This window comes from Plasmodium berghei (assembly GCF_900002375.2).
Source record: "Plasmodium berghei ANKA genome assembly, chromosome: 4".
Lineage (NCBI taxonomy): Eukaryota > Apicomplexa > Aconoidasida > Haemosporida > Plasmodiidae > Plasmodium > Plasmodium berghei.
The window spans coordinates 386,652-399,123 of record NC_036162.2 but is presented as its reverse complement, the minus strand read 5'-3'; the positions used below and the strand labels follow the sequence as shown (position 1 = coordinate 399,123).

The 12,472-nt window shown below is 22.8% G+C and overlaps 6 protein-coding genes and 2 non-coding genes across 8 annotated transcripts; 4 read left to right on the top strand and 4 right to left on the bottom strand.

Annotated features, from left to right (window-relative positions):
- Window positions 1-324: 324 nt before the first annotated feature.
- PBANKA_0411000 (YGGT family protein, putative) lies at window positions 325-1,455 on the top strand (the record flags this gene model as incomplete). The annotated part of the gene is made up of 5 exons (XM_034568150.1): window positions 325-543; window positions 708-778; window positions 912-965; window positions 1,093-1,213; window positions 1,369-1,455. The coding sequence occupies 5 exons, from the start codon at window positions 325-327 to the stop codon at window positions 1,453-1,455; spliced, it is 552 nt and encodes a 183-aa protein (XP_034420168.1).
- Window positions 1,456-1,576: 121 nt separating this feature from the next.
- Window positions 1,577-2,212, top strand: PBANKA_0410900 (conserved protein, unknown function; the record flags this gene model as incomplete). Its single annotated transcript, XM_034568148.1, has 1 exon — window positions 1,577-2,212. The coding sequence occupies one exon, from the start codon at window positions 1,577-1,579 to the stop codon at window positions 2,210-2,212; it is 636 nt and encodes a 211-aa protein (XP_034420167.1).
- Window positions 2,213-2,629: 417 nt separating this feature from the next.
- Window positions 2,630-5,171, bottom strand: PBANKA_0410800 (ubiquitin-protein ligase, putative; the record flags this gene model as incomplete). Its single annotated transcript, XM_034568147.1, has 4 exons — window positions 2,630-2,810; window positions 2,956-3,292; window positions 3,393-3,768; window positions 3,864-5,171. 4 exons carry the CDS (start codon window positions 5,169-5,171, stop codon window positions 2,630-2,632), a joined length of 2,202 nt encoding a protein of 733 aa, XP_034420166.1.
- Window positions 5,172-5,852: 681 nt separating this feature from the next.
- On the top strand, window positions 5,853-6,878 carry PBANKA_0410700 (conserved Plasmodium protein, unknown function; the record flags this gene model as incomplete). The annotated part of the gene is made up of 2 exons (XM_034568146.1): window positions 5,853-6,681; window positions 6,847-6,878. 2 exons carry the CDS (start codon window positions 5,853-5,855, stop codon window positions 6,876-6,878), a joined length of 861 nt encoding a protein of 286 aa, XP_034420165.1.
- A 644-nt stretch (window positions 6,879-7,522) lies between these two features.
- On the bottom strand, window positions 7,523-8,809 carry PBANKA_0410650 (conserved Plasmodium protein, unknown function; the record flags this gene model as incomplete). The annotated part of the gene is made up of 3 exons (XM_034568145.1): window positions 7,523-7,844; window positions 8,013-8,656; window positions 8,777-8,809. The coding sequence occupies 3 exons, from the start codon at window positions 8,807-8,809 to the stop codon at window positions 7,523-7,525; spliced, it is 999 nt and encodes a 332-aa protein (XP_034420164.1).
- A 992-nt stretch (window positions 8,810-9,801) lies between these two features.
- PBANKA_0410600 (60S ribosomal protein L26, putative) lies at window positions 9,802-10,580 on the bottom strand (the record flags this gene model as incomplete). Its single annotated transcript, XM_034568144.1, has 3 exons — window positions 9,802-10,056; window positions 10,151-10,263; window positions 10,565-10,580. The coding sequence occupies 3 exons, from the start codon at window positions 10,578-10,580 to the stop codon at window positions 9,802-9,804; spliced, it is 384 nt and encodes a 127-aa protein (XP_034420163.1).
- Window positions 10,581-11,255: 675 nt separating this feature from the next.
- Window positions 11,256-11,329, top strand: PBANKA_0410561. The gene has a single exon. It is a non-coding gene; the product is annotated as a tRNA-Ile (tRNA).
- Window positions 11,330-11,834: 505 nt separating this feature from the next.
- Window positions 11,835-11,907, bottom strand: PBANKA_0410541. The gene has a single exon. It is a non-coding gene; the product is annotated as a tRNA-Val (tRNA).
- Between the last annotated feature and the right edge of the window lie 565 nt (window positions 11,908-12,472).

Genomic DNA, 12,472 nt, shown 5'->3' with positions numbered 1-12,472 from the left:
TGATAACATTCTCTTTAATTTTTATAAAATTAAATGGCTTATTACATAAACTCCCAAAAAATGTGCATTCGTACATACATGTATATGGGCAAAATATAAGTAGCGACTTAGCAACACGATAGTATAAACAGTAAAATTATGAGAATTTTTTTTTTTTAATTTATGGAAAATCAAAGTGTTGGGAATATTTTCTCTGCTCCATGATTAGAAGAAAACATAGTTTAATGTAACACATGGATATTTGTTCAACTTTTTTTTATTCTTATATATATATATATATGTATAAACACACTTCTCCCTTGTTTTTTTCTGTTTTTGAAAAAGATGCCTTTTAATTTTATCTATATTTTGTTTATTATTTTTTTTTTATTACCTCCAAACATAGAAGGTAAAAAGGTTAAAATTTCAGTATATAAAGCCTATATTTTATATTCACAAAAAACGAAGAAATATCAAATATTAACCCCACGCAATATAGCTATTAAAAATATTAAGGAAATACAGAAAGTTAAATCGTGCATTTTTATTCACGATCAAATTCAGGTATTTATAACAACAAAATCATAAGGGCACATATGGCTAGCTAATAAAATACCTGAATGAAAAGCCATCTAAAATATTAATAGCGAAATAAATATTAATCTGTATATTTAACCCCCCACACATACATATGTATATATATAACATGTTGCTTTCTTTTTATGTAGGATATATCAAACATAATAAACGAAAATAAACTATTTTTGCTTAAATACCTAGTTATCCCTTCGTCTATTAAGTATTCAAATAAAAGAATATAGTAAAAAAACATTTTTGCTTATAAAAAATGCGAAACCTATGAATAGAATGTATGAATATATAATAACACGATTGCGGTATAAACATAAATGTCATCTTTATATTTTTTATAGACTTTTTTTAAAAAATTTGCAATTTTTGAGACTGCCATTACTACATTTCATAAGGTAAACAGAAAAATAAATCATAGAGTTTTCATTTATATGGATATAATTCATATAGTATATTTTGAAACATATTTTTGTATATTTCGAAGAAAATAAAATGGTAATATATTTTTTTTTTTTTTTTCAGAATATATAAATTTATAATATATATTCGATGCCTTCTTGAATGGCTTCCTCAAGTTAATCCACATTTAAGTCCTTTTGTTTATGTCTTTACATACACAAATAATTATGTCCAATTTTTTCATGTAAAATAAGAAAAATATGAAAATATAGAAAACATATCCGAGAAATATGTGTATTTCTTAATGAATGCACATAACTAATATCTTATATTTTATTTCTAGTTTCATATTGTTTTATTCATTTCAATCCGAATTATGTTTGTTCGTTTCTTATACAGAAATCTATTCCAAACGTTTTCGGAATTGATTTGAGCGGAATTTTTTCTTGGCTTTTTCTGGAGTTAATAGAAAGTTTTTTATCCTAAAATGAATATCTTCTTGTTAAAAATAAATAAATATACACATATATCCAAAAAAAATAAAATAAATAGTATATTACAGATATAAGTAAAAACTTCATGATGTTTTGAAAATTTTTAAGAAATAATGTTTCGATCTAATTCCCATTTTTTAATGGTAACAAACCTGCGGTTTTTAGAACTGCAAAAAATGTTACTAAATAGATTTCAGATTTTTAAAAATGAAGAAATAAGAATATTAAAAAAAGATAATATGAAAACAATTTTATATGAATGGGCAAAGTTTTTAACACGAGAAAATATAGAAACAAATATAACAAATATTCCTGAACAAGTATTAGAAAATAAAATTGTGACTAAAATTATAAATGATGACATTGATTGTAAATGGCTAGTTAATAAAATCAATGTTAAAAATCAAAGTGAAAACAATATTATAAAAAATGAAGAATTAAAAAAAATTGATAATCTTCATTTTGATGAATACCCACAGTTATTTTATTATGAATATCCCCAATTCCCATATAATTATTATGACAAAAAAAAAATGACAAATTTTTATTCACTTATAAAATTCCCATATAATGATATAATTAACATTTCGAGAAAAATAAAAAATGATAAGGGGGATGAGCAAAATGGTAAGGAAAATAAACAAAATGAAGATAAAGATAGCTTAAATTCTGATAACTATGGTTGTGATAATTATATTTATGCTCCCTCAGAAATGGAAACATCGAAAGAAAACTATCGTCAAAGCTAGTGGAAGTAGCTAAATCTACCTTTGTTAAAAAGATAAAATGTTATATATATTAAAAATTAAAAGATGAAAAGTTTAAGACGAAGAAATACGTATGCGCTCATGCACACATATGGCTTATTAAAAACACAAAAAACAAACTTAATTTATTTTGACATGTATATATGAAAAAAATTATAATTTTTTTTTCTTTTTATTTTTTGAAAAAAGTAGTCAATTGTCACTGTCGAAATTTATAAGACATGGATAATGAACAAAATAATAAACAAATAGAAGGACGGGACTATAAATAAAGCATTATAATTTTTTAACTCACACATATATATAGACTTGTAATTTATCGAGTATATTAAAAGGGGCTAAGAAGGTGCAGTAGTTGGTCTACTTTCTTCCCCTTTTTAAATCTTTATTTTGCATGAATTAGGCTCCCTCTTTTTTTTCTTTTTTTTTTGTGTTATAAAACGTTTTAAAAAATAACTTATATTTTCTAAAGTATAGCAATGATTTGTCAAGTATACTTTTTATTTTTTCCATTTTTGTATTATCCGATTCCTGATCTCTTTTAGCTTGTTTTATGAAATAGCTTACATATTTTAGTGCCCTAGAAAAAAAATATGGTAATAAAAAATGTTGGAACTTAGGCTACATATGTAGGAATGCATTCCATCAATTCCATGAAAAAAAAGGAAATACCATAGCATAATATTTTATCAAAGTTTTTATTTTCATTTTGTTTTATTATTTACCTATCATTATCTTTATTTTGTTCATAATAATATGATAAAGGAATAAGATTTCGAAGATCTCCTTTATTTAATCCCATTTTATGATAATATATCGATAAGTTTTGTTTGTTTTGTTCTTTATATATTTCTCCCATTTCATATAAAGTTTTGTAATTTCCTTGTTTATATAATAAATGTAACATTTGCATAACCTTTTCAGACTTAACATAGTTTTTAAAATTATTATTTTTATATATGTATATGAAGTTGCTTTGAGCTACTTCATATCCTTCATATGCAGCCAATGCATATGTATAGAAAGATTTTAAAAATTGTTTTTCGATATAATAATTCATACCTAAAAATGTGGGAAAAAATGTGTATATTAAAATAGAACAAGAGTTATTACAAATATTAACACATTAATCCAAATAAGTCAATATAAAAGTTGATAATACCTTGTCTTATTTCATGTGTCCATGAAGTACTTTCAGCAACGAATTTGTAAGAAAGGGCTGAATTCAAGCATGATTCTTTAACACCTTTTCCAATTTCATATAATTGTGCTTCTCTAAAATATCCCTGAACATATCCTAAATCTGCTGACTGTTCATATAATTTAAATACTATTTTATATATATTATCAGAAATATGTCTTTTTTTTACTGAAATATCAAGAATTATTTCTGCGAGAAAAAAAAGAGCTTCGGCATAATCATGGTTTGCTGCTTCGATTAAATACTTTAATGATAACTTTAAATTTCGATATTCTTCAATAAAATAATAAATATATCCCAAATAACATTTTGATTCAACATCTCCTACATTCGCTGCCTATTAAAAAAAAAAAAAAATACGAATAGACATTGGGAACGATATTACTAATCATGTGATATGCAAAAGAATAGAAAAGCTGAACTTGAACTTACTTTTGAAAAATTTTCAATACTTTTTTCTATATTTTTTTCAGTTCCATAACCATACAAATATATTATTCCTAATTCCTTTAAAGCTAATATATTATGTTTTTTTGATGCTTCATTTATATATTCAAAAGCTTGAGTGAAATTTTTTTCTTCTTTATATTTTTTTCCAAGGTCATACATTGCCATAACATCTCCACCTTTAATCTGTTCTTTTAAAAATTCTAAAATATCCTCTTCATTATTTTTTAAATTACTAATTTCATTATGAATATTTATATTATCTTTATTTAACAAATCGAGATCAGACAAAGGGATGTTAATATAATCTGAGTTCATTACATTTTCAGCTATTAATTTATAATAATTTTTAGATTTTTCACAATTTTTTTTTAAATGTATACCATATAAATATCTATACCCCATTGCTAAAATGGAAGGTGTGTAATTTAATAAACACCCTTTTATTTCATATTCGATTGATTTTTTAATAAAATGGCTTTTGGTTTCACTTCTTTTTGTTTGTTCCCCTTTATTTTCTTCTATGATTTCATTATTCAACTTTCTGTTAAATTCAAAAAAATATATAAAACTTAAAAAGTGGAAAGCCCCCGGATTTTTCATTTCACTAGACATTGTTAAATAATATAAACTTAATTTTATATTTCTTTTATATGAAAAAAAATAATTTTTATATCCAAAAAAATGTATTTTTCCTAATTCATAATATGATAAGGAAGTTATTTGATCTTTTTTTTTATCCATTATTAATTTTTCAAATATTTTTATACTTTTTTGTATATTTTTTTTCCGATTTTTTGATCCATCTTTTAGTTCCATAGCTAAATCAAATAATTTTTTTCTTTCATTTTCTTCTTCATTATTATTAGAATTATCATATTCTACATTATCGGTTTCTGTCCGATTTTCTTCTATTCCATTATTATTCTTATCAACATTGTATATATTATTGTTAATTTCTGTTTTATTTTCGAAAAACATTATTTCATGTTCATATTTATTTCCATTTTCCACATCCTTCTCAACACTCAAAGGTACTAGATTTTGAGAACCTTTATCATATTCATCAATTTCAAAAAATGTGGATACATAATTTAACGTATCTTTAAGAGTCAATTTTTCTGGTAAACTTATTTCATTCTTATTATAGTTGTTTGTATTATATTCTATGATTTTTAAATTGTTTTCTTTGGATAAAAATTTAGTATTATTTTTTATAACATTATTAAAACAGTAAATTTTATTTATAACATAAACAAAAAATATTATTATAATCCAAAAATTGCTTTTCATAATTTTGTTTTATTTTTACACAAAGAATAGAATATAGTAATGACCTTGTTATTCTTTTTTTTCGTTCTTTCCGTTTTCTTTGGTTATCATCATTTAGAGAATATAGATTGAATGTGACATTTGGAATGTTTAACAAATTTTAAAACTTTGTATTTTTTTTTTGTTCTTTTTTCATAAATGAAATGTGTTTTAAAATCCCACAATATTTTATGTGTTTCATGATTCAAAATTAAAACTATAAACCATTGCTTTGTAATTTTTTTTTATTATAGCCAAAAAAAAAAACTCAATTTTATTTCATTCTTTATATTCTCAAAAAATAAATATATACAAGCATATCATATAGCACAATATATTCATTAATAAGGACCTTTTTAAATTTATATGAAATAAAAAAAAAAAAAATTTATAAAAATAGTTGAATAATATGAAATGAAAAAAGTATTCTTTATTTCATATTTTTTAATTTTTTTTTTCCTGGAAAATTAATAATACTATTTAACATCACAATTTTATATACCTTTGTATCTCAAATCAGTACTTATCCATTTACACATATTAACGAAATTGGTAAACTGAACCTTTTTGCTAAGCTTATCAATAAATATATTTATTAGCTTTGTTCTTAAATTGTTTTTTTGAAAGGAATATTTTCCATCCAATTAAGAAAAGGGAAGTTCAATGGATTTAAAATGTGAAATAGAAAATGAAATAGAGGATAACAAACACAAAAATGAAAACCAAATACATTCTTATATTATAGAAAAAGAGAAGATAACTAAGAATACTCAATCTGAATGGAGTGGTAATAAATTTCAGGATACAATTGATGAAAATAAAAATAATAAAATAAATTCAAGTGAGCAAGAATTGGAAAATTATAAAGAATCCTCTAATATTGATAATACTTCAGAAAATAAACACAACATCATAGAATATTCTGATAACACTCAAACAAATTGCATACAACATCCAAATGATATACTGGATAGTATTCAAAATGATTATCCCTCAAATGAAGAAGCTCAAATAAACCAAAACAATAAAGAGGTGAATACTTCCGAAATTGAAAAGGGAGACAAATTTGAGGATGAGAGTTTTTTTAGCAACTTTTCAGATTTTCAAAAAGCCGAAGAAAAAAATGTGCAGAAAAAAAACACACTAATAGATATATACAATGAAATGAAAAATTACGAAGAAGACTTTTTAAGCGCTTTTGAAAAATTGTATAAAAAAAATATAGAAAATATATCTTTTATGGAAAAAGAAAAGGAAAACAAAGCAGAATCCGATATTGATCTTATATCTATAGATTCCATTTCCGCATTTTTAAATGATGAAAATGTTCATAATTTTAATCCTATACCCCTTGAGCATTATATTAGCCAAAACATAAATTATTTTGTTCAAGAACAAACGAGATTAAATAAAAAAATTAAATTAAACAAAAGTTATTTTAATAATAAAAATTATTACAACACCTTTCCTTCAAACCCTAAACAAAGAATATGTAATTCAATATATATATTTTTAGCTACGTATGTGTTATTCAATATATATAAAGTGCACCCATAGTGCTCTCTTCAATTCTTATGAATCAGATAAAATGTACAACATTCCTTGTGCATATCCATACATACACATGCATATTTATTCGTTTCTTTTTCTTTCTTAGTTAAGGAATATAAAAAAACAATATGGAAATAACAAATTTAAAAAATGAAAAACTATGTAGCATCTTTCCATACACACACATGATGATAAATCAGAGCAAATACTTAAATTTATAATATATACGCATATTTTATGAAGGTTCATAGAAGTTTTATATTGATATTTACATATGAGTAAATAAACAACTAGACAAACAAACAAATATCCATTTATGTCTCCTTCACAATTTTTTTTACAAGAAATTTCATATTTTATTATATGCACATGCCATTTTTTGTTCCTCAAGTACAACATATCCACTTTTGAGCCAATGCAAATTATATAGTTATGAAAATAGTTAATCATCGTTTCTATTTCTTCATAATATACACTATTTTTATTATTATATACAATTTTTTTTCGTATAATTTGTTTTTCACACACCAAGTTGTATATAGATTTGGTGCTTGTTTTTACCGTCTTTTTTTTAATCAGAATTATAATTTAATTATATAATCACATAAATGTTATGTAAATTATTTGTATTAAAAATATAAATATAGTACAGTACTTTTTTTTCAGTATACCAAATTAATAATATCTAAGAAATATAAAAACAAGTTCCATCACTATTTCTGTGCATACATGTCATTTTCTACTGTGCTAGCGATTTCATAGGTACTTTTTATTTTACTTTTTTAATGATATATTATCACCCCACGTTTGTTGAAATAACTAGAATTGGATCGTAATGGGGGCATATTTTCTCTTTTATAATTTGTGTACACTGATTTCCCTAAAGATTTTGACACATTTATATTGATTTGTGATTTTCCACTGCTCATGAGTTTTGGATTTCTCCCAGTTTTAAAATGTTCGATATTTTTTGCAATTTTCTCGGTTCGTATATTATTTTTTTTTTCTATTTCCTTATTTTTTTCATCACTATTTAAACCCATTTCCTTATTATTGGCTTGATTGGAGTTTTCGTCATTTTCAGTAGATGTTATTTTCTCATTGCTACAAAAAAATTAAATACGACAAAAACATATTTATGAGTTTATGTTATCATACAAAAGTTCACATGCCGGTATTTCTACATATAAACATGCATTATATACATATGTAGAAATACATATTAAAGCTTATGTAATTTTTTCATATTTTTCATAATTTTATGTCTTTTACTTTGCTATCGATCCATCCAATGCAACAATATTACCATCAGAATGAATATCATAAATTTCTGCAAACAAATTATCAAAAATAGTATCTTGTGATTCATTTTTTTTTTCTTTTTTTAGTTTATACAAATTTTCTTCAATTGTATGTTTTGGCATATCACTTGAACTAGTATTTGCACGCAAAATGCCAAAGAACGATGTATTCTTAGTTCGAATTATATTATTATCAACTATAATGTTGGGAATACTTCGAGATCTTCTACCCGAATGTTTTATTCCATTTACATCGTTATCTTTAAAATTTATTGTATTTATTTTGCGCACATTATTTTCAATCGCATTACTTATTAACACATTAACTGACGACGTTGCTGATTCTGATGATGTTGCTGATTCTGATGATGCTGCTGATTCTGATGATGTTGAAGATGTGCTAGTACTGGAAATCACAGAATTACTATCATTTATAACTTTACGATTTTTTAAAATTTGTTTATCATTTATTTCTTTTTTCTGATTTTTTTTTAATTCTTCAGTAATAGCGTTTTTTTTTTCATCTAATTTCTTTATTCTCGGTTTTGGTTGTTCTGTATACGCTTTTCTGTTTGAAGATTTGGGAATATGCGTACTATAGTTTTCATCATATTTCTATTCATAAATAATATAAAAAAAAAGAGAAATATTTTATATGGATAAAAAATATATTATTTACAATAGGAAAATATTTGATGCAAATCAATATCAATGGATATGCTAAATTAAAAAAACCTTTCTATGAAGGATACACATATTTCCTCCCATATTTACATAGAATACAGCATTGACAAAAAAAAATAATAAATAGTAGTTATTTTTTCGAATGTTCTGTTATATTTATTGTTTATGTCTGAACATGTATTTCTGTCTATAATATAAAATTACAAATATATTATATACATTATTTTGGATAAAAAACCTTTGACATTGTATCGCTTATTTATATTTTTTTAAATACAATTTATTTTATAGTATTTTTTATTTTTATCATTGGTTCGCATATATATAATATATTATGTACATGTTATACTTTATTTAGTTGTTAACTTATTTATTTTTTTTTATTTTATCATATTATTTATTTTTTTTTTATTCACATCTTGTCTAGCTAGCTAGCTAGCTTAAAGGGAACCCAAAATTATAATTTTCAATTTTGGCTGTGTAAATTCATTTAAATTTTATTAACATGCCAGAATTTTTGTATTCCTTCATAAATAGCTATATATAAAAAAGGTGAAAAAAGTGACACAAAAACTGTGCACATAACTATTAGAACAAAAATACAAACATGGTAACCAATGCATTACCTGTATAAATATACAATTAAATTTTTATAAAATTTGTAATTTATATTGTTTTTTTGGTATTTTAATATATTTTATTTATATAAATATATATTAAAAATTAATATAGTTTGTCTTTTATATTATCATTAATATTTTTTTTATTTCAAGAATTTGAAAATCACAACAATGCTAATAGTACTTTTTATAGAAATGAAAAAAAACAAATATATATATATATATAAATGAATGCACGTATATTGTAATGTATTTTAAAATGATTAAATGTGAAAGCCTTTTCTATGGGTGTAAAATATATGTATCTATACATTTTTTTTCTCATATGTTATGCATGTCTGTTCATTTTTGTATCTATGATACCCATATATATGGTGTGCGCATATATTTCTCGTGATTATTGTTATAAAAAAAAATATATTATATATATATGCATATATAGGGGTGATTTTTCATTTATGCAGTATCTTTTGCTCCTTTTCTGTCTAATATTTTTTTACGATTTTTGTCGATTTTTAGTTTTGTTAATATAACGTTACTTGGATGAATACCTATGAAAGTAGATTCACCATTAACTTTTTCTCTTGTAACTCTTTCAACATATATTTTAAATCTTTTTCTATTAATTTTCACAACTTTTCCTTCCCTTCCATGGTTATGCCCTCTGCATATGAGAACTTCGTCATCTTTTCTGATTGGCAATGTACGAATCTGCGTAAATACAAAATAATAAATGTGGATATACAAGTGCTGAATAATTCATATACTACAGAAATTTTATATATAATAAAAAAAAGTTTCTTACATTATATTTTAGTCTCAATTCTTTTGATAATTTAGATGACATAATTTTCCTTCTAAGACCTGCTGGTGCAGAAAAATGAGCTTTTCTCATTTTTCGTCGGGATGATGATATTTCTAAAAATTAAGAAATAAAAAAAAAGAAATTAATACGAATTGTTAACAATGCTGATATAATACGTGTTAGTTTTGGGAATGATATTAAATATGTTTGTTCCCAAGGTTATACATACATATATATATATATATATGCATATACATAGCATTCATAAATATATATGGTCATAAGGGATTAACTATTATAGTACATAATTCATATATATTTTCTTATTTGTTTACATATTTTATATTTCAAAATATATAATATTATACAAAAATATGTAACTATTCATTTGTATCTAATAATTATATAACTTACTTGTGTTAAGCTTCATTTTTAAAAGTATTTGGAAATTTTAATATAAAATCGTTTTATTAAAAAATTTGTTAAAAAAAAGTAATTAAAATTAGTTTGTTTCCTTTTTCTTATTTTTTTTTAATTTTATTATTTTTATTTTTTATATTTTTTTTTATATGCAACTTCCGATGTATATTATTTATTTGTTATTGTTATAAGATTGGAAATAAAACATAAAAAAATAATATAATAAGCCCTATGTATTTTGTACGTTGATTTATGTAATATAACACGATAAATTCTATATATTTATTTTGTTTTTAATTGTCCCATTATATATATAGCTATATATATATAATATCCACTTTTTACTTCAACAAGAAAATATTTTATTTTTTTTTTGCCTTATAATTTAAGCAGTAATTTTATTCTTAGTAATGCTGAAATATATGTATGTAAAATATAAGAAAAAATACATAGTATTTATTATATGGGTTTTTTTATTTATACTCTTTGAAAAAATTAATATTTAAGGGAAATATTATATTATAGATAGGCATATTATATTTTTTTTATTTATTTAAAGAATTAATGCACGACATTATAAAAACAGATTTCAGGAAAAAACAAAAGCCTTGTAAATTAATATATATATTATATATACATAGCAAAACATGCATAATAATACTATGGCGTTTAACTATTCACGTAAGGTCCTATAGCTCAGTTGGTTAGAGCGTACGGCTAATAACCGTAAGGTCGGCGGTTCGAGACCGCCTGGGACCAAAAATTATGTGCTAGATTATATAAATAAATTTTTTTTTAAAATTTTTTAGGAAATTAAAAAATTATTTAGTTTTATTGCAAAATTATAATTATATTTTTGTGCATAAAAAGAAATATAAAATATTATCAATATTGTAAAAATAATAAATCCTATAAATAAAACAATACCCCTTGGCCATATATAACAATACTTTTTTAGTGTAAAAAATTTGCTTTTATAATACGCTTTGTTAATTATTTATATATTCAAAGAGTTCAGAGTTTAGCGCCAAATTATATCTTAAAACCTATTTGAAAAAAATATTATTTTTCATAAATGTTATTCCCTATTTATTTGGAAAAGCTGTACCATACATAAAAAATAAAAATAAGAAATTACAGATAATTTACAAAATATTTTCCCTCACATTTTGCAATATATATTTTACCATATATAATATACTATATAAATTTAAAACCCTTAAATCAAATATTATATATATGTTTTGTTGTCATTTTGCAAAAGTACGAGCACCGAGGATCGAACTCGGGATCTTTCGCGTGTGAGGCGAACGTCATAGCCACTAGACCATGCTCGCTTAGACGAAAATTTTGTCATTTTTTTTAATAAAACGTATATCATTTTTTTCAAAAAAAATATATCATTTATATTTATAACTATTATTTTTCACTTTCTAAACTTACATATACGAATAATATATATTTTTAAAAAAATAAATTATATTGAATACTTATGTTTCTAAACAGAATTGAGCCATGTATTACACAAATTAATTAAAATATGTTATTAAAAAAAAATAAATATAGGTTAAAATGCATATATGTAATATATATACAAAAAATAAAATCACGTTGAACGAAAAAATTATTTAAAATAAATGAAATTATAAAAATTTATGAATGATTTCAAATGTCATTATATACATGTGCATACATAGTGCATATATAACGTATGGATATGTATGCATAAAGCAAAGTAACGGGGCAATTCGTTTTATTCGAATTCAGATACACCTAAAACACTTTATTTTTAAATAAAGATATCATATATATATATACATACATGCATACATACACACACTAATAAATGCTTTTTAAGTAGCATACTAAGGTGTTTCAAATTTATGTTTTCTTCATCGTGTA